Source organism: Macrobrachium nipponense, chromosome 38 (genome assembly GCF_015104395.2).
Source record: "Macrobrachium nipponense isolate FS-2020 chromosome 38, ASM1510439v2, whole genome shotgun sequence".
NCBI lineage: Eukaryota > Metazoa > Arthropoda > Malacostraca > Decapoda > Palaemonidae > Macrobrachium > Macrobrachium nipponense.
Genome location: NC_061098.1, coordinates 7748201 through 7770471, shown reverse-complemented (window position 1 = coordinate 7770471; position 22271 = coordinate 7748201). Strand labels below are relative to the sequence as shown.

The window sequence follows — 22271 nt, the reverse complement described above, 5'->3', positions numbered from 1 at the left end:
TTATAGTTTATTTAGATTTTCCTCCATATTTGTATTGTTTTTAACAGACCTCAGGTCTAGTCATCAAGTAGTACTCAAATCTTATTTATTAATAACGAAAATTTTGCAAGTTATTTATTTAATTTTAAAGCCGAAGGCTATCAAAGGAATGCCGACCCTGACGCTACCTTCGCGGTAGCAGGGAGTGAGCCGTAGCACGGCTCCCCTTTTCTAAGGGGTTTTGATGTGGAAAAGGCTAATTGGAGAGGCTGCTGTGGTGGTAGTGTTTTGCACTCGCCCCAGATTCATACCGACACCCTTTAGAAAAGGATGCCTAGTGAGCGGAGCTAGGAAAATATAATGTATGGTCCAATTAGCAGTTCTCTGGTATTTTAGCAATAATTTACCTTAGAAATAGCGCTAAAGGAACGTATTTCACTGGGCGATACAGCTTCCTCGCCCAGAAATAGATTTTTCCTACGTCAAAATCCCTTTTATTGTTTACCACTGGCAAAAAAAAAAAAAAACTGCATGTAGACTAAAACTAGAAACCAGTCAATGAACTACTAACTGCATAAGGACCTGGTCTTGGGACCAAGAAGTTTGAATTTTTTTAATCATCTTAAGTTTTTCCACATCCACACTACATTTTTTTTTTTAGGTCACTGGAGGAACAGCTGTCGTCGACGAAATTCGGTATCACGTTGACACTGACAATACTGTTAAGCATGAAAGGTAGGTTAAGTTAAACCTGATATTGTGACTCTGTTATATCAACTTAATAGGTCCTTAAAATATCTGAAAAAAAGTTGTTTTGCACTGAGTTAAAGATGCAGGAATTTTAGGATAGGATATTTATGATAAATTTATTAGAATGAAAATGTAGAAAATATATAATGTGCTTATTAAACAGTAAAGAACAATAATTTCTAATAAAATGCCGCCTATTTGTTTCATTGGTGAAATAGCGCACTATTTGACCGTATAGATTTTAGCAAGCGTCCCGAGTGAGCTGGAGGTCGGATCGCGCCTTGCTCTCTAAGGAGAACTGGCATAATCTCCGAAATCTTTTTTCCCGCAGGACGGACATGTTGGTTCACGTCGTCAACAGAACGGACCAGGTGATGGCGGTGCCGGTGGTCCTCCAAAAATTCGACGAGGGTTACGCCACTCTGCGGAATAATTCTCGCACCTTCTTCATCGATAACGTTTACGTAAGTAGTCAATTTTTTAGCGTTTATCAGGAAATACATTTAAAACCTTCTAACTGAGAATTTCTCTTTCAGCACTGAATGACCTCACGGGTCCCTGTGCTTGGCCTTTGACCTAAGTTCTGTATTCTATTAGGATATAACTGATATTAAATGAGGAAATAATTTGATCAAATTGTTCCATGTGTATCGTGAGATACTCAATTTATCATCTGTTTTAGATGGGAAAATTGTTAACTTTATACTGTCTTAAGACCTGTGGTGATATTAATTTTTTTATATTTTATAAATTTGATATTTCTTACAAAAGTTGAAGTCACTAGCACATTTATCGATGTCGTTGACCATGGTTATTGTGACACCAGATAATTTTATATGAAACCAATCAGTCATTTCGTATGTCTATGCATTTTGCTGGGTTGGTCTCTCTCTCTCTCTCTCTCTCTCTCTCTCTCTCTCTCTCTCTCTCTCTCTCTCTCTAGCTTCACAGTAAACCAAATTATGTAGCATAAATAGGCAAAGGGCCATTTTGTAATCATTTTATTAAATTATTTAGCATGAAAACTTTTAGAAGAAATTTGTAGCAATCATACTTTCAGATTACTTAGTATAAAAGGTCTAAGGACTTTGTAATAATCGTATTGTCAGGCTATTTAGCAGATAATAATCATTTTGTCAGACTATTTAGTTGTATAATAATTTTTGTACTTTTAGATATAGGTAATAATTTTGCAGACTATCATGATAATCATTTTGTCAGACTTTTAGCTGATATAATAAACATTTTGTCAGACTATCTAACAGAAATAATAATCATTTTGTCCGACTATTAAGCAGATATAATAATCATTTTGTCAGATTATCTAGCAGAAAAACTCAAAAGATTCTGTAGTAATTAGGTACCCGAGCAAATAAAAAAAATTCTGTACACAGACGAATATCCTTTGACGCCAAAAATAGCGAGGACGTGGGAAGAGATAATTCCACGATTCCTCCTATACTAATCAAATCCCTTCTTGGTTAGCCAACACCGATAATGAGGTTAACCTTGGATGAGAGAGGGAGAGAGGGAGAAAGAGGGGGGGAGGAGGAGGAGAAGGGAGAGGAATTGGTGAGGCAGGTGAGTGGAAGGAAAGCAGTTGACTTAACGGAGTTGCGTGCTTGTCATAAGCGTCATTGCACGGGATCATGATACGTTGCATTCAATATTTATACTTGATTTTCGTTTATATTAAAGATTGCATTGATGAAATGTTAAATTGATTCATCTTAATTCACCTCCATAGACCAAGTTAAGGGCAGAGAAATTCCGCATTTGAGTGTCGATAGAAAATTTTTTGAGATGTGATATTTCGGGTGAACTGAAAAAGACATTTTTTTTCTCAGTTTTGTAAATGTGTCGAGGTATTTCCGGACTTTGTTTCAATATTAATCCTGTGATTTGTATTCTTTGTTTATGCTTTTCCATTATGCTTTGTGTTTAGACGCCTTTTCTTCATGCCTTTAGTTTATGCTTTTCGGTTACGCCTTGTATTTATGCCCTTTTATTATGTCCCTTATTTATGCTTCATGTTATCTATTTTTCCTGCCCTTTCTTTATGCCTTTTGTTCATTCCTTTCGTGGATGCTATTCATGCCCTTTATTTATGCCTTTCGTTCATGCCTTTTCTGTAGTACGCCTTTCGTATACGTCCTGTATTTATGTCGTTAATGCCTTCTTTCGTTCATGCCTTTTTATTTTTGCCTTTCATTCATGCATTTTAATTATGCCCTTCTTGTGCGCCCTGTATTTAAGCCGTCTTTTTAAGCCTTTTATTCATCAATTTCTTTGCGTCTTTTATTTACAACTTTTATTAATACCTTCTTTCGTTCATGCCTTTTATGTACGCCATTCTTGTGCGCCCTGTATTCAAGTCGTGTATTTATGCCTTAGGTTCATACCTTTTATTTATGCCTTAGGTTCATGCCTTTTATTTATGCCTTAGGTTCATGCCTTTTATTTATGCCTTAGGTTCATGCCTTTTATTTATGCCTTAGGTTCATACCTTTTATTTATGCCTTTCGTATACGTCCTCTATTTATGTCGTGTTTTTATGCCTTTTGTTTATCATTTTTTCATGCCTTTTATTTATCAATTTTTATTCCTTTTATGTATGTCTAATATTCATACCTTTCATTAATAGTACCTCTTGCTCACGTCTTTCATTGACACCTTTATACTCACGCCCTTTGCTTTGTGACGCCCCCCTGCAGCCAGCCACCATAGCGGCGATGGAGGACGAGGTGGACGCCCGCCTGGCGGGGTTGATCGCCCTCATGGTCGTCCTCTTCATCGGCTTCGTCTCCTTCGTGGTCGTCTGTTGCTGCCTGCGATACTGGTGGGTGGGGCTTGGGTTGTCGTTGTTTATGTATTGCTGTTGTTGTTGTTTTCGTTATTATTGTGATTTGAGAGAGAAGGTTGTTGTGGTAATAGTTTTGTATATATATATATATATATATATATAATATATATATATATATATATATATATATATATATATTTATGTATATATAATATATATATATATATATACACACAGTATATATATATATATATATATATATATATATATATATATATATTATATATGAATAACTTGATCACGAAGTATATAAAACGTGATGCTATGTATAAGTAAAGGTTTTTACACGAAAGAAAATATGAAAAGCGAGATAGCCAAGCACTTTCGGTCTAGTGCGACCCTTTACTCAGGCACAACTGATCGTACAGAGGAAAAACATAGCCAAAGTAGGCTTAATATCCAAACTGACACTACAAGATTAGCAATAAGGTCGATTTCACTCTACAGAAACGAGGAAATGCCTGAGGGCAGGATAAGCGATTTTTAAGCAGCCACACCTTGGAGGAGCCCACACGTGGTCAACAGATGATTCGTCCAGAAAACAATACATTTTGAAAAAACAAGGAGGCATATACAACTTATTACCATGAAATTTACAAAAGTGTTCCCCCCAAAAAATGAGTGAAAAGACGAAGAAAGGCTATAAATATATCGAGCGAGAGAGAGAGAGAGAGAGAGAGAGAGAGAGAGAGAGAGAGAGGAGAGAGAGACGAGAGACGAGAGAGAGAGAGAGAGAGAAATAATAACTTATACATGTGGGACTAATTAATTAGTAGCTCATTTATTTTAAGGTCCTTCATAAACATTTTACAAATATACAGGTCCAAATGGCACAATCGCAGACTAAGATTTAGGTTGTTTTTATTAGTGATTATATAATTGCTGATTCCAGTAAATTTCTTTTAAACATAATCATTAGATCTAGCAATTACAGAGATATCACCCCAATTAATACAATGAGATATTTCACTCAGATGGATAAACAGTGCATTTGAAGTCTGGCCTGTTTTTATTTGACTGTCCAACGTAAAAAGATGGGCAATCCGTTCAAGGAATTTTGTAAATAATGATGTTATTTGTTACTGGACTATTCTTAATTAGCATATCTTTAATGGTATTGTTATAAGAGAACACTACATTAACATTAAACGATTTAAATATTGATTTTATGGTTTCAAATCCACGAAAGTAAGGCAAGCTAAGTACATTTTTAGGCATTTCTTTTTCATTACTAGAAACACTATAAAAATACTATTTGTGAGCTTTTTAATAACATAAATCAATTATATGAGGAGGATAGCAGAGAACGTTTCCTATCTTTATTATGTATTCTATCTCTTGGTCAAGATATTGTGGATTCGTGATACGCAAAGCACATAAGAACATAGAAGAAAAAATTAAAATTTTTATATTAAGATGGTGGCCAGAATAAAAATGTACATATGTTAAATTATTTGTGGGTTTTCTATAAATACTGAATTTACATTGGAAAGATTCTCTATGTATTAATACATCTAGGAAAGGGATAACATTTTTATTTTCAATTTCAACAGTGAATTTTATGGATGGCACTAAATTATTCAATTTAGACAATAAATCATTTACATCATTTAGTGCCATCCATAAAATTCACTGTTGAAATTGAAAATAAAAATGTTATCCCTTTCCTAGATGTATTAATACATAGAGAATCTTTCCAATGTAAATTCAGTACTTATAGAAAACCCACAAATAATTTAACACATGTACATTTTTTATTCTGGCCACCCTCTTAATATTAAAATTTCCATTTTTTCTTCTATGTTCTTTATGTGCTTTGCGTATCACAAGTCTACAATATCTTGACGACCAAGAAATAGAATACATAAAAAAGATAGGAAACGATCTCTACTACCCACCTCATATAATTGATTTATGTTATCAAAAAGCTCACAAAAAGTTTTAGTGTTTCTAGTAATGAAAAAGAAATGCCAAAAAATGTACTTAGCTTGCCTTACTTTCGTGGATTTGAAACCATAAAATCAATATTTAAATCGTTTAATGTTAATGTAGTGTTCTCTTATAACAATACCATTAAAGATATGCTAATTAAGAATAGTCCAGTAACAAATAACATCATTATTTACAAAATTCTTTGTAAGGATTCCCCATCTTTTTACGTTGGATAGTCAAGTAAAAATTTATGAGTACGTATTAAGCAGCATATGTATTCAGTTAGAACAGGCCAGACTTCAAATACACTGTTTATCCATCTGAGTGAAAAATCTCATTGTATCAATTGGGGTGGTATTTCTGTAATTGCTAGATCTAATGATTATGTTTCAAGAAATTTACTGGAATCAGCAATTATATAATCACTAATAAAATCAACCTAAATCTTAGTCTGCGATTGTGCCATTTGGACCTGTATATTCGTAAAATGTTTATGAAGGACCTTAAAATAAATGAGCTACTAATTAATTAATCCCACATGTATATAGTTATTATATCTCTCTCTCTCTCTCTCTCTCTCTCTCTCTCTCTCTCTCTCTCTCTCTTGCTCGATATATTTATATCCTTTTTTCGTCTTTTCACTAATTTTTGGGGGGAACATTTTTGTAAATTTTATGGTAATAAGTTGTATATGCCTCCTTGTTTTTTCAAAATGTATTGTTTTCTAGACGAATCATCTGTTGACCACGTGTGTGCTCCTCCAAGGTGTGGCTGCTTAAAAATGGCTTATCCTGCCCTCAGGCGTTTCCTCGTTTCTGTAGAGTGAAATCGACCTTATTGCTAATCTTGTAATGTCAGTTTGGATATTAAGCCTACTTTGGCTATATTTTTCCTCTGTACGATCAGTTGTGCCTGAGTAAAGGGTCGCACTAGACCGAAAGTGCTTGGCTATCTCGTTTTTCATTTTTTCTTTCGTGGCCAAAACCTTTATATATATATATATATATATATATATATATATATATATATATATATATATATATATATATATATATACAGAGAGAGAGAGAGAGAGTCGAGAGAGAGAGAGAAGAGAGAGAGAGAGAGGAGGGGTGGGGGAATCAATCCCTGAAGCATGTAAGAGGTAAAGTAACAAACTTGAACCAAATAAATTTTGAACATAACATGCTGAAAAAAAAAAGAATTTGAATAACTCAAACAATTCAAAGAAGTAGAGTAAACAATTTCTCAATAATATGAACAACGAAACATGAACTGGAGTCCAATGGAATATGAACATACATACTTACATATATATATATATATATATATATATATATATATATATATATATATATTGATATATATATATATATATATAATATATATATATATATATATATATATATATATATTTATACACACACAATGTGGCCAAAGGTCTTCGTCTCCATACGAAGTACCCATAGCAGAAGCAGCAGCGGCGCCCCTCGGGCATTTTTCAATCTTATTCCTCTTATTATTTATTTATTTCTCCCTCCTCCCTTCGTCAGGGTGATGACTCCCTCGAGTCGCTCCAGCGAACACCTCATCAAGCGGAATATAGATGAGGACCTCGGCTGAACACGACGGAAAATCCTCTGTGGGTGGATCAGTAAGTTATTGTTTTTCTTTTTATTTTTTTTTTTTTTTAGCCAGATGGAAATTCGTCTCTGGGTGGATCAGTAGTAGTTGTAGTTATTTTTTTTTATTATTTATTTTAGGTCGCCAGATGGAAAATCTTCTGTGGGTGGATCAGAAAGTTATTGTTTTCATTTTTTTTTTTTTAGCCACATGGAAATTCGTCTCTGGGTGGATCAGTAGTAGTTTTTTCTTATTTATTTATTTTAGGTCGCCAGATGGAAAATCCTCTATGGGTGGATCTGTAAGTTATTGTTTTCAATTTTTTTTTTTTTTTTGGCCAGACGGAAAATCGTCTCTGGGTGGATCGTAATTTTTTTTTTCTAGTCGCCCGAGTTAAAATAGTAGTAATGGTCGGTATTCTCATATTTTATTTTACAAAAATGAAAATAATAAGTATAATTGCAAGTTTTAATTGAATATCAATATAAACATTTGAAATTTCGTTAAGTATTTTAATATTCAAATGCTTTTCAGATTAAAAATCCTGACTTAAATCATACAGTCATTTCTATACTTCAAATATAAGTTATTCTACAGCTACAGAAGTGCGCATTATGACAAGGACCCTCTCATTAACCCTTAATCATTCAAATAAAACAAAATTCTCCCGTTGTTTTTGACTGAGCTGGCTATAATTATACCAGCACGGGCTCTTGCTCACAGAGCACAGCCCGTAAGGACCTAGAAAAAAAAAATCCACAATTGACGAAGGAATTGTACCCCTCAGGAAACTGAAGATGTACGAGGAACAGGAACTGACGATGCAGGTCATGAGCGAATTCGACACGACCCAGGTCAACGGTCAGGTCAACCCGGGTCAGGTGCCCAGCGTGACCGTGGACGCTGAGTGGAGCCCTGAGCGGAGGGCCAGTAGCATAGATCTCTCTCAGGTGAGACTGCGTGGCACCTGTGAAGCCATCCCTTCTCTTATTTTGCTTGTTTTCTCTGGTAGGAATCCGGGCTATGTTATTCCACTAAGTCTTTCTTATTTATTTAGTTATTCATTTTTGCTTCGTCTACTACGCCTTGGCACTTTTTCCTTGCTTCTGTAGTCCCGAATGCCTGGAATTATTATTACACATTCCGAGATTCGAGTCTCTCTCTCTCTCTCTCTGGTTCTTTTTGTATCCGGCTTGGACTAGGTAAGGGCATTTATCCCATCGGCCTCCACATTGAAAGAGGCATAATAGCCCTGAGCTGCAAGTTATAAATGCTGCTTATAGATACTGTATTGTTTGGTAGCCTATATATACACTCCCTCTGTACACCTGAGGGAGACGGCTGAGCTGTATTCTGTTATAAAAGGAACATGAAATGCTCTTAGGAGAATTATTAGAATATAATTTGGATCTCCCTTTATACTTAATGTGCTGATTTGCTCTAAAACATTTAGGTTGTTATATATTAATATTTAAGATCATAAACGAATACACGGAAGGAGTTTAGCCTCGAAATGTAAGGGTTAGATATATATAAAAGAATATCTATAAATATAAATTCCAAATTCTACTTTAATTCAGCTCAGAGCTTTCTATTTTTTTAAAGTAATTAATACCCCTTCACTGGTCACAGCCCTTGATTTAATATTAACAAATATTTCCCGCCTTCTTCAAGTTGTAATTCATTGGTCAACGAATTTATTATACTGAGTTGTGAACCTTGTTCGTTTCAGATGGACGGACAGAGCAACACCTACGCAACCATCCAGAAATCTCACGGAGGAACGCTCAGGTCTCTACAGCTGAGAGGTTTACAGCAAGGGACGCTCACCTTGGGGGAGGAACCTGGCGAGAGTAATGACTACGCAACGCTCGATCACTTGCGCCGTCCGGCCTCAGCTCAGGGTCCTAAAGTTCCTGGCATAGAGACGCCTCGATCGCCGATGAACCTCGTAAGCGAGCTGGTAGATTTAAATATGACAGGCTTTGATAAAGCAAGAAATGCTGTCTTTAAGTCATTAGCATCACATTTGATATTAAACTCTAATCAGATAGGCCTATAATTTGTTACGAGGCAAAGTCCAAGATAAGAATGAATGTTTATGCTAGACTGTCAAGTTAATCATAGCTATTTCATTCTCCGGAGGAGGGTAGTGCGTCAGTACACCTCACGTGGCCTACCGTAAGCATTACTTTAGGTTCTTTGCAGCGCCCCTTCTGCCCTTAGGTGCAACCGCTTTCATTCCTTTGACTGTACCACCGTTCGTATTCTCTTTCTTCCATCTTACTGTTCTCCCTCTCCTAACAATCGTTTTTTAGTAAGACAGTGAAATTTCACTCCTGTTACACCAGTAGAACCACTTTACCCTCAATTTCCCTTTCAGCATTGAATAACGTCATAAATCCCAGCACTAGGCCTATGGCCTAAATGTTATATTTCATTCCAAGCCATTTCCTAACCGTTGTAGCGTGTATCATTACTATTTCCAAACACACCTTTAGCTCTCCCAGTAACAATCATTTTGTCTCCATTCACAGAATAGCGAGTACCACGAGCTAAGGACTTCCTTCACTGGATCCACATTCCAGCCACCGGACATAGCCAACCGCCCTCTACCGGATGAGCCTTTCGCTGTTCATTCTCAGATGCCAAGGAATATCACTCTCAATGCTCAAGGGGAACCAGTGTTGGTCGCTGAACTTATCTAGAGTCTGACAGAGGCAACACTAGAACTCAAGGCTGTTGTCAGTTAGATAACTGGCGTTAGTGACAGTGTTACTGCTTCAACGAATGGAGGATTATGGCATCCAGTTCAGTAACATTTATCGCATTAGTTGCCAGTCACATCAAGAAAAGTGTAGTACTATTTCTCGCACAGTGACGTTTTGTGAATGAATGTGACGGAAAACTGCGTCTAATGTGGTTAACAGATAAAAAAAAAAATTGATGGTTTTATATTACTGGTATATAGGTCTGTCGTTGAAGGCCTGTAATCCTGTTTTTTGTAGAATTGGTGACCAGCTTAAGAATCAGTTAATAATAAAACCAGATGTTGTGATTAAAGAAAGATTGAGACTATATGATTCATATGTATTAAAAATTTATTTAAAAGCATCAGTCTAGTAAGATTCATTCCATGAAAAAGACCTGCTATAAGTCTACAGTGCATCAAAAGTCTTATTTAAGTTGCCTGGCCATTTGGATCATCAAACCACTGTTATTGTTATAATTTCTTTACCTAAGTCTCCAAAAAAAACTCCATGGCTTTTTCTAATAATATAATAAGCGGGTTTATGCGTTTATTCCAAACATAATCTTCCAAACATCAGTATTTTTATTTTTGTAAAGTGTAAAAAATATATGTATATGTTTTTTTATATATAAAACAGTAGTGTGTTGACTGAATTTATTTAAAACATTCTACACTTTTTGCTCTGCTCTAAGAATATTTGAAGCTATTTTATTCTGCCTTAGCTATCATATACTTGACTAATTGCGACTTTTATGATTCATTTACAGAGATTCATGTTTCGACACACGTGAAAAACAAAACACTGATTAAGCGTTCTAATTAACTCTTAAACGCAAAATAGTGCCTTACTGAACCGTGCCCTAAGAAAAATGCATTTACCACATTTCCTGAAATGTAGTCCTAATTGTCCTGTTTAGCAGTATCCTTTAGGTTCATTGCCAAGTCAGTGTAACGTTTGTTTTAATATTTTACATTTGTATACCTTTCATTCACTCATTTTGATCCCCATCTTGTTGGTCAGCTGCTTCTTTGAGAAATGTAGAAAGCTCAATACTGTACAGAAGCTTTTTAAACCAGAGAGCCCTTTAGTACGCTCCAAACACCCTTATCTCAGGTTGTTGATATCTACCATGTAAGGATTTATGAGTATTGTTTCTGTGTCAACTCACTAGAAGGTTAAATAAGATCACAAATCGTAGTTTCGCCTTCCTTAGCGGACAACATTTTTCTGTGAACTTTCACTACCTATCTATAGAAGCTGACTCGCTGTCAGCTCTCAGCTGATAGATATATTTCAGCTTCATTTACAAGCCAACAGTGCATATTACTCTTGCCACAGGCTTGCTCCATTGCATTACTGAGGTCAAGTAGACCGAGATCAGATCGATCGCTATTTATAAAAACCAACGACTTCTTCAAGTTAGGTTAGGTCTGTCTTATAGTTCACTAATCATCGTTTCATCCCCCCCACCCTCCCCCCCTCCTGGTCATTTTGTAAATAATCATTGTACTTATCTTCTTTGGCTATTAACACCTCGGGTTTCGAGCGTAGTTGAGTGTTCAGTGTTACGAAGATTTGTATCTGTTACGGCGACGCGTCGTCAAGATAAACCAAGGAGCCATGTTTGTTAGACCGTGTCTCGTAGACCCACAACGTCAGAAGTTCGTTGTCTTGGACACATCAGTATTTGATCGAAGGTGGAGAGTGAATACACTTGATTGCGATCATGTAAATATGAACTGTTTACCATTATATAGAATATCGCCTTTCTCTGATTTTTATTACAAGAGTTGCCGGATCAGTTTTCATGATCCGGTCTTATTTTTTATGAAATCATCAACCTTTTGCTAACTGCGTGACTTTTGTTTATCATTTCGTCAGAATAACCAAAAATTTTCAGCAAATTAAAAGTATTTTTAGTCACGTTAGCCTATTTGGAAAATGCAGCCAAACGCGTTAGCAGAGGTGTTCCTTTTCTGTTGTAGCCATGTAAATGTGCCTTATTTTTCTTTTATAGATGCCTTGTATATTTCATATATGAAATTGTACTTAACGAAATTAACAGAGAAATAAATGTTCTTAAATTACTGTTTTTTTATTTTGATTGAAGAATATCCTTGCAAGTGATAAGGGAGAGCAATAGTAATCCTAAACGAACGCCGCTGTTTAGACGTAAACGAGGAACGGTACAATTAGACCTAACGACAGGTGTAGGCGGTTTATTTTTAGGATATAGTCGCTACCGTTCCTCCAAAAGTTTATTCTTTTATTCGTAGTTTAGTATAAAAAATTAGATTATTTCACCAAAATCTCCTGGAAGTCTTCATAGACATGTTAGTAAGTCTCTCATAGTAATGACAAAAGTGCATCGAACAGTACTCGGGAAAACTGCACAACGATTCGAAGTTGTTTTTTGTACATTTTACCAAGTCAGCGAAAGCCATTATCCGGAAACAAATGAAGGGCATAAGAATGTTCTCACATAATCTACGTAACGCTATTGGAAAACATGGGAAAACAGCATCTGTGCAGCAATACAAGGAGGCAGGAAAAGTGAGCGCTGTGCGATCATGCGTGTCAGGACTTGGGAGGTGGACGATTCCCATCATGGAAGGCCTCCTCAGTAGTTGCTTGAGTGTCGTGGAAGGTAGTTGTGCATTTCGGCGTTCCTCGTTCCCGTCACTAATCGATTCCTTGAAGACTTTTAAACAAATTTTCCACGGGACTATTTAAATTGCATTTTTTTTAAACTGCCGAAAGAAACTGGAATGTGCTTAAAATGGAACTTAAAGGTACGGTAAGATCGTATTTGGTTTTAGTATCAATTCTCAGATTGTTTACGAGGGTGATTTTTTAAAAATCTTGGTTAGTTTTAGTGGCAATTTTCCTGTTGTTTACGAGGGTGAATTTGTAAGAATTTTTGTATTTTCAGTGTTAAATATCCTATTGTTTACGAGGGCGAAATTGTTTTAGCATGTTTAATTTTAGTGTTGAATTTCCTATTGTTTACGAGGGTGATTTTTTTAAAGATCATGTTTATTTTCAGTGTTAAATATCCTATTGTTTACGAGGGTGTTTTTTTGTGTGTGTTAAATCTTGATTATTTTTACTGTTAAATTTCCTATTGTTACGAGGGTGGTTTTTTTTTTAATCTTGATTAGTTTTACTGTTAAATTTCCTATTGTTTACGAGGGTAATTTATTTATTTATTTTGCATCATAATGGGCTACGTTAATGAATAATTTAGGCAAAGTAGCAAGTCCGGTCAGGTTTTGGATTGGTAACTGCTACGATAAGTCTGTAAAGTCTTTGACTGAACTTAATAATAATATGCTTTTTATATTTCACAAATATAGAGTCTACTGAAAAAAAGGGCAAAATTTCACTTGAATGGGTAATGGTGAGAAACTAATGTTTTTCCAGAGTTTCCAAACCATTAGGGTCTGGAGAAGCAGGAAATGCCGGGTGACACCTTGTCACACTGGGGAATTTTTTTAAACGACCGATAATAAAATAATTTGTTTTGGCATAATTTTCAGATTGGCTCTAATGTCATTTAATTGTTTTCTTATGAAATTTGTTTTCCAGATAGCTCATAAGCATTCGGAATGTGTTTTATATGCGTTAGAAATTTTAATTATGAATTCAGTCATTCATAGAACTACAAATTATAATTTTTCATAGAACTACAAATTATAATTTTTCTATTTCAGATTTTAAGATAAGGTGAAATTTATGAAGACACTTATTTGTAGTATAAGGATTACTGTTAAGAACTTTAGATAAAGGTTGGTTTATCAGGCTTTTATGAATTATCAGCTGTTTGTTCTTTAGTTTAAATATTAGCATATTGTTAAATATATCGCTGATATAGGCTACATTTGTACACCTTTCTCTTTTATAACTTTAGTATATCAGCTAGTGAATTATCACCATTCGATTTTTCATGACCAACAAATTTCAGAGAAAAATACAATTCTGTTCCAGGATGAACGATTGTATTTTTAAAGATCATCCCTTTTGTAAAGGCACTTCAGCTCATATTAAGGAATATCGACAAATAGAATGAGCAAAGCAAGTAAAAAGAGAGGTGGTGAATTGTATCACAGCTTGGATCCAGATACAACAGTGGAATCTCACAAAGACTATATCAACTCATACATCTTCTCTGCATATCGCCCGATACTTAAAGAAACATAGAAGCAATCACCCATTACCCCCAACTTCCCCTAAGATAAAGAAAAGAAGAGAATCAAGGCAATTCATACTTAAAGAACGTTGTATATTTTGCGTAAATGACTGTCCAGTTACACCTAATCCGCGCCATCCTGAAAGGTGTGACAAGGCATCATAATGCCGAACATCAGGTCACGGTGATACACATCAATCTTTTAAAGAAGCTACGTATATCAAATGTTCGTCAATTGCCTAATGATCAGTGGGGCTCTAGAGCAGAACTTTGACCAAGTGGAGCAACAGCAGATCTTCAGATCGACGACACCGCCAAAAATGCTATCAAACGTTTGTTAAACCTAATTACTATAAAACAGAGAGCTCTTCTTCAGATATGACTGACGGATAATACTCCTGCACTACAAGCTTGCATAACTGAAATGAAAAAAAGACTATTCCCAGATAATGAATTCAGTTAATCTTCATCAAGTTTATATTGCCCGTGGTGGAAAGCTCAAGCGTCGTTAGTTTATGAACACCATTATGAATATTTTAGAAAACGAGTACATAGTGCTGCCTGCTTATAGTTACGCTAGTATTATTATTCATGAATCATCTGCAAGTCGTCCCATAAAGCTGTCAAGAGTTGACGAGAATGATGATGTTCAAACAGCTGTAAAAACTATTGCTTCCAATATTGTAAATGGAAGCGACTTCTGGGGGACGTAGTCAAATCAACATGAAAGCTAATGTTAGAAAACACCGCCCCATAGTTTCAAATATTTTAGCAGCACATGCTTCATCTGCTTGTGACACAACATCACAATGACATCGAATTTGTCGGATGTAATACTATAAGCAACTGCATTTATATCACGCTGCTACGACCTAGTGTCAAAAGCCAATAAAATTGTAGGAGCTCCCCAGTTAAAGACACTGCTTCCAACAGCAGCCGCATTTACATACCATGTTCACCGGTGTCACCTACTACAGGCTGCCCGATGGAAATGTGCTGATGAAGCCAATCCATCCCTTATGGACCCGACTGACTATGGGTGGGAATTTGACCCTAATCATACTTTTCTAGTGCCAGTTACCTCACCCAAAGGAGTATCATGTGCACCAGAATATTTTCTGCAGCTTATTAAGTGTTCTTGTGCCATTGAAGGGAATGTATGTGGAAGTGAAAATAGCAGTTGCGTGAAGGCATCTGTAGGATGTAGAACATTGTTTTGTCAATGTGAAAGTTCAGTCGAGTGTTTGAACCGATTCGCTAAACTGATGAAAGATAGAAGTGAAAAAGAAGAAGAAAATAAATGAAGAAAAGGCTATTCTTAGAAACATTTTAAATGATAGCAAAATGCAGTAACAATCTATCACAGTTTGTGCAGTGTGATAATGATAACTATTAATATATCTTTAATGGATTTTTCACAATGCTTTTTTCTGAATATTAGTCATTTTCTTCTCAATTATGGCCATGTATTTTTTCCAAATAACAATTAATAAAACTATTTATCTGTTAGAAAGAAGAGAATAATAAAAATGTCACGCGGAAGTATAAACTTGAACAGATTTTTTGTCGCGTTAATACTTCAAACTTACTTAGTGCATAGATAATTTTCCCCAAAGGTGACAGAGTGTCACCCTGCAGTTTTTAATATTATATTCTATAGTATTAGAAAATGCAAAAAAAAAAAAAAACATTGGATTCTCAACATTACCACTTCATGTGAAACTTTCAGTAGACTAATATAGCTTTACCTTATTTAATTCAGCCTGGAGCCTCGTGACTTAGCCTCCATTAACCGTCTCCCCGGCCCCCCCCCCCCCCCCCCCCCCCCCCCCCCCCCCCCCCCCACCCACCCCCCGCTATATTCCCACACTTGTTAGGCCTACCTATGTCGTAAGAACTAAGGTCAAATGGGTATTCTCAGATTCTTAGTAATAACTAAACATGTAGCAGAACTTGCCCCAATTTTTTCTGATATATTAATACGTTAGAATTTGAAGGAAAATAAAATGTATTTTTATCGAGACAAACTGCGTTGTTGGGCGTCATTTTATTGCGTAAAAACTACCAATTCCAGAGGAGAATCGACTGCAATTATAATTGCGTAGAATTAACACGTGGCCAAAAGAACAGAGTGGTGATTCAAAATAAATAAATTTGCATGTCAATAAATAGTTTTACTTTTTTTTTTTTTTTTTTTTTTTTTTTTTTTTTTTTTTTTTTGTTTTTTTTTTTTTAACAACTGCAAAGGCTGTTATGCTGTACGGGAGTGATTTTTTAAGGTAAGCTCCCGATCTTTGTGAAATGTTTTCAGTGTCTGTAGGAGTTGAAAGATGATGCGGTATTGTCTTCGTCGGTCGTATTCTGGAACTAATATTTTAATGGACGCAGTTATCTCTATGATATTTATACAACAGTCTTTTGTTTGTGTTTTGATGATCAGCCCCAGCGGGCTCCTACTTATTAGGCAAATCCGTCATCAGTCCGTGAATCCCTACATTAACCAAACTTTTTTTTTTTTTTTTTTTTTTTTTTTTTTTTTTTTTTTTTTTTTTTTCCCAAAACCGAGGTTATGACAGATCCATTAAACGAAACGTCAAATTGAAGCAGGGGATCCAAATCCCCCATACCTCCACACTGCGTAAACAAGCAATCACTGCTGAAAGCGAGTTTGCATTTCATTAAATGTGGGCCTGTGCCTGGTAAAACGACGGTCAGAGAATACATAGAGGGTGTTCGGTATTTACCCTTATATGGAAGTCCAGTGTAAACTCGTTGGGAAGCCGTGTATAATAGTAGTACTAACTAGCCCCTCGGGGGTCAAGGATATCGTCTATCAATAAGATTTGTCGTCCACACAATATAGAAATGAGTGTATGTCAGGGTTGCCGTTTTGAGGAATTTCGTCTATTAGTGTGGCTTTCTGGTGACATCTGGCAACTCTCTGTGGCTTTTCCGACCACAGGCCACGGCACTGAAGGAAAAAATTCTTCACTTTGCTTTTTTATGTTTTATTATGAAAATAAAGATATAAAACATATCCTGCTTATTCATACAAATGAATTTTATTGAAATCCTTTAATTTTCTTCGTCAAAAATACTTTATATTTAACTAGTGACGTGTAGTTTTCTAACATCACGGAAAATAATTCTACATCAGGAAATACGCATTCTAACCATTAAATTATAAATAAAGTAAAAAAGATAGGATGAACTGCATATGGTAACACTGCTTAAAGCCAATGTTGTGAAGAAAAAACGGCATCACTGGTGTATGTACCATAGATATAGAGAGCTCTCTAGTATATCACTGGTATATACTGCTTAGATCACCGAGGCACTATAGTAGATTCACATCAACCGCGCATTTGATGTCTATAGGCCAGTGGCCCTTACAACGCTCTTGATTGGCTATTAATGATAAGCCAGTCACAGGACTGGAAACTCTCAGTCTCCCTCGAGAGTTCACATAGGCAGGATGTATGTTCCACCTCTCCTGAGACTTTTGAAAGACCTATCCCTCAGAAGAGGGCAGAAGGGGTGAAATGAAACAATGGTGGAGAGATGAGACGGAAAATGTTATTAAAAGGGAGAAAGATACCTAAGGGACGATCATTTACAAGAATGTTGGAGAAAGGATAAGAAAGTTAAGAGGAAAGAGAAAGAGAGAGCGAGAAAAGGTGAAAGGAAGGACTAGCAACATCCAAGAAGTTTGAGAGTGCACATAACATGAAGGTGAATAGTGTTCTGATTTGGAAGGGTCCGACATGATGTTGGCAAGCCTTCAGTGTAAGCGTATGGAGCTGCAATATCGTGGAAGTTTACTGCATGGGGGCTCATCCACGGTTCACTTTGCTCAATTTGTTTGGTTTTATATAGTACAGCACTCCACAGGGATGATTCCTTCTCCGAGGCACCCTTGCGCGTTTTTAAAATGAGGTCGTACTTATATTTTATAATTGTCTTTTAGTGTTTTCTCGTCAGTATCATAGCTCCTGCAGAATATGAGTCTTTAATTCTTTTTTTTTTATTTGCTTTCTTGCGTGATCTTCACTTCTGGCGGTATTTTGTTGTATAGTTTTAGAAGATTATTAGACCAAGCCATTTGACCTACTTCCTCGCCTACCGATTCGGTAGTCGCGAGTTCGATTCCCCACCCTGCCAACGTGGAATCGGAAGAATTTATTGCTGGTAATTTGAAATTCATTTCTCGTTATAATGTGGTTCGGATCCCACAATAAGCTGTAGGTCACGTCGCTAAAGTAACCAATTGGTTCCTAGCCACGTAAAAAATATCTAATCCATCGGGCTCAGCCCTAGGAGAGCTGTTAAATCAGCTCGGTGATCTGGTTAAGATAAGATATACTTAAATTTTTTCGCTTTTGACAGTAGTTGAATTGTCAATATGCCAAAGACCATTGTCTCGTCTATTCTGGTATCCATCCATCTTGCAACGAGTATTTTATTCATGGCATTTCGCTCAAATCTGGCAAACCTGTTTCACCATCAAGCTCAACGACTTTCTTTGAAAGCGTTGGCCCAAGGCCAGCAGCGATTTAAGTAAAAGATCACGCTGACAAATTGCAGGCATTTCTTTGCTAGTTTATTGATAAATTGCATGCGCTTGCTTCTCGCGTAATGTATTGACAGATTATGCCCGCATTTATTGCGCAGTTTATTGCCTCTCCCCGGAGTGCACCTTTAGGAACGTGTTTTGACATATCCTTCGAGTGTATGGTGCTCAGTTAGCATTCAAATTAGAACGATCCCAAACGAGTAATAAAACGGCAGGTGAGCTTTCGCGCACCAGAATAGAAACGGCGAAAACGTGTCAAAATTTACAAAGAAAATCCGTGATATGTATACCATGTATGTATATATGTATGCAATTATTTATGCAAGTACTTCTATACAGTATACACACAGTTTTATTTGTATGCTGGTGTCTTTCTATGGCATTGCACTTTTTATTGATGGTATGTTCTAAGCAACCTATTGCCCTCTAATTGGCTCTATTATGACGAAATTGGCTGGGTATCGACTCCACATCAGAGAGACTTCTTAGCAATGAATGTGTTTGGAAAACACTCAGAGGTTTCAAATGATAAATTGTTTATCTACTATATCCATGTATTTTCCGACCGGTAGAAAAAAAAAAAATAAATAAATAAACGCAGGTAAAATATTCCATACTTCTGAAACTTCCCGTTTTATATTATTTTAGTAGAAGACATTCTTTTAGGCAAATGCTGTCAAAAAGAATGGCACTGACGACTACCCCTGCTTGACCTGGACCTGAGATCCTGTTCTAAATTAAAAAAAAAAAAAAATTACCTTCAGCATTTATAATTTTTTGAAAATTCCCAATATGAATATTGGCTAGTTACTCAGGCACATCGCTGAGCCTGAGAAGCGAATTGTAAGAAAAATAGAAAGAAACTATATAAAATCAACTCGCTTAATTCTGCCATTCTTTTTAACAGTTTTTATTATTATTATTACTATTATTATAATCTGCTTTATATATGTTGTTTATAAATGGATATTGATGGTTCATAAGTAGTCCAGTGTTTGCTAATCATCTGACTAATACCGCCCAAGGCATTGATTCAATCCTCATTAGGGTGGAGTTGCAATATACTGGGAAGGATTCCCGGAGGCCCTTTGAGTGTCTCCTTGATGAGGTGATGTCGTCGGTCGATCACGTCGCCATCCTGTATCCTTCGGGTTTGTTCATGCGGTTTGGCTTTGGTTGATCGAAGACGCGACTTCTCGAGTGCGTCTCTCGTATTGACGAACACCGCTGGAAAGCGACGTGGCTGCAGACACTGTATCCTTTTCTGTTGTCAGATTTAATGCAACTCAACTTGCCAGGAGTTCTATGCGGCAACAGTTAAAATGTGGAATGGTTCGCCAAGCGGTACTACTGAATCATAAGCCTGATCAAGGAAAACGGCAACATTCCCCCCCCCCCCAAAGAAAAAGGTCATTTTAAGCCCCGAAAAGGACATTTTTAAGCTCCAAATGGATAATTTTTAAGCCCAAAAAGGGTAATTTTTAAGGCCAAAAAAAAGGTCAGTTTTTAAGCCCCAAAAAGGTCATTGTAAGACCCCAAAAAAGGTCATTTTTAAGCCTCCCTCCCCCCCAAAAAGCAATTTTCAAGTTTTCTGACCTCATCCGGCCCACTTCCTCGATCCCTGACAATACTTCATCCTCAGACGCTGCGTATTATCTGGGTAGAATGTGATAAGAAAAAAAAAGTTTGAGGAAATTGTGGTGGTGTGGATTGGTTCAGGACTGGGCACAATTTATGATGATAGCGGGAAGGAAAAGGGAGCCGTCATCCCTCAGAAGGAGATAGTAGGGCGTGTTGTTGATCTTGTCGAAAGCGATGGGGAAAAAGATATATCGCTCGCGCATGCGTACAAACAGTCCCACTGCGCAGGCGTGGTTGCGTATTGTGATTCGAAATGAAATGAAATTTGGATCATTCTTATATTCTTTATCCTTTATTTATATAGAATTTTAGTAGATAATCGTAAAATGAGAGAACGTGCATAGATATAAAAAGGGAGAACATGCACTCATAGAAAGATAGCTATAGTAGATTCACATCAACCGTGCATTTGATGTCTAGGCCAGTCCCTTACGACGCTCCTGATTGGCTGTTGATAAGCCAATGGCAGGGCTGGAAACTCTCAGTTTCTCTCGAGACTTCACATAGGCATGATGTATGTTCCATCTCTCCTGAGGTATAGCCGTGTGATTGGCGTATCAACAGCCAATCAGGAGCGTCGTAAGGGACTGGCCTAGATATCAAATGCACGGTTGATGTGAATCTACTATAGCTAGCTATAAGGGGGAAGAGCGTGCATTGATAGGTAGACACAAAATTGAAGAACGTGATAGACAGATAGCTTGATAGATATAAAAGAGGAAAAACGTGCATAGATAAATTGATAGATATATAACCAAAGCTATCTCCCTTTAATTCTAGTCACCAGTGCCTTATCAAGCCTAGCCAGCCTGAATATTATACGACGTTTGGACGATCCCTAAAAGAACCTATATATTAATATATATATAATATATATATATATATATATTATCCATATATATAATATATATATATATATTCCATTTTGGCCGCTGCCCCTTCCTGCCATTAGGTTATTACCTTTGATAACCTGGTTCTTTAGGAGGGTTTTCGTATCCGCTGAATGATACTAGTGAGCTAAGGTTTGAAGATTAGTCTGAAATTATGTAAGTAGTTGGTCTGAGATTGTTAGTAGATTAGTCTGAAATTGTTAGTAGATTGGTCTGAAATTATGTAAGTAGTTGGTCTGAGATTGTTAGTGGATTAGTCTGAAATTATATAAGTAGTTGGTCTGAGATTGTTAGTAGATTGGTCTGAAATTATGGAACGAAATTTGTCTAAAATTGTTAGTAGATTGGTGTGAAGTTATGTAAGGAAATTTGTCTGAAATTGTTAGTAGATTGGTTTGAAATTATGTAAGGAAATTGGTCTGAGATTGTAAGTAGATTGGTCTGAAACTATATAAGTAGTTGGTCTGAGATTGTAAGTAGATTGGTCTGAAATTATATAAGTAGTTGGTCTGAGATTGTAAGTAGATTGGTCTGAAATTATATAAGTAGTTGGTCTGAGATTGTAAGTAGATTGGTCCGAAATTATGGAAGGAAATTGGTCTGAAATGTTTAGTAGATTGGTTTGAAATTATTTAAGGAAATTGGTCTGAAATGTTTAGTAGATTGGTCTGAAATTATGTAAATAGATTAATCTGAAATCGTTAGTAGATTGGTTTGAAATTATGGAATTAAATCGGTCTGAAATTGTTAGTAGATTGTCTGAAATTATGTAAGGAAATTGGTCTGAAATTATGTATGTAAATTTGTCTGAAATTGTTAGTAGATTGGTCTGAAATTATGTTAGGAAATTGACTGAAATCATGTAAGTAGATTAGTCTGAAATTATGGAAGGAAAGTGGTCAAAAAATAAGTAGATTGATCTAAAATTATGGGAGGAAATTGGTCTGAAATTATGGAAAGAAATTGGTCTGAAATTGTTAGTAGATTGGGTTGAAATTATGGAAGGAAATTGGTCTGATATTGTTAGTAAATTGGTCAGAAATTATGTTAGTAGATTAGTGTGCGATTGTTTGTAGAC

The 22271-nt window shown here is 36.1% G+C and overlaps 2 protein-coding genes across 2 annotated transcripts in view; both read left to right on the top strand.

Moving 5' to 3' along the window:
* LOC135209596 (cadherin-87A-like) overlaps window positions 1-11987 on the top strand; it is a 112796-nt gene extending 100809 nt beyond the window's left edge. Inside the window, 8 exon segments of the mRNA XM_064242283.1 lie at window positions 641-714; window positions 1061-1193; window positions 3444-3568; window positions 7078-7142; window positions 7145-7178; window positions 7935-8097; window positions 8880-9098; window positions 9685-11987. Of these exon segments, the coding sequence (XP_064098353.1) occupies window positions 641-714; window positions 1061-1193; window positions 3444-3568; window positions 7078-7142; window positions 7145-7178; window positions 7935-8097; window positions 8880-9098; window positions 9685-9855 (984 nt within the window). The 3' untranslated portion in view covers window positions 9856-11987.
* Window positions 11988-12370: 383 nt separating this feature from the next.
* Window positions 12371-22271, top strand: part of LOC135209516 (uncharacterized) — a 90811-nt gene continuing 80910 nt past the window's right edge. Inside the window, exon 1 of the mRNA XM_064242170.1 lies at window positions 12371-12692. The gene's annotated coding sequence lies outside the window, so the exon portion shown is untranslated. The remainder of the gene's footprint in view (window positions 12693-22271) is intronic.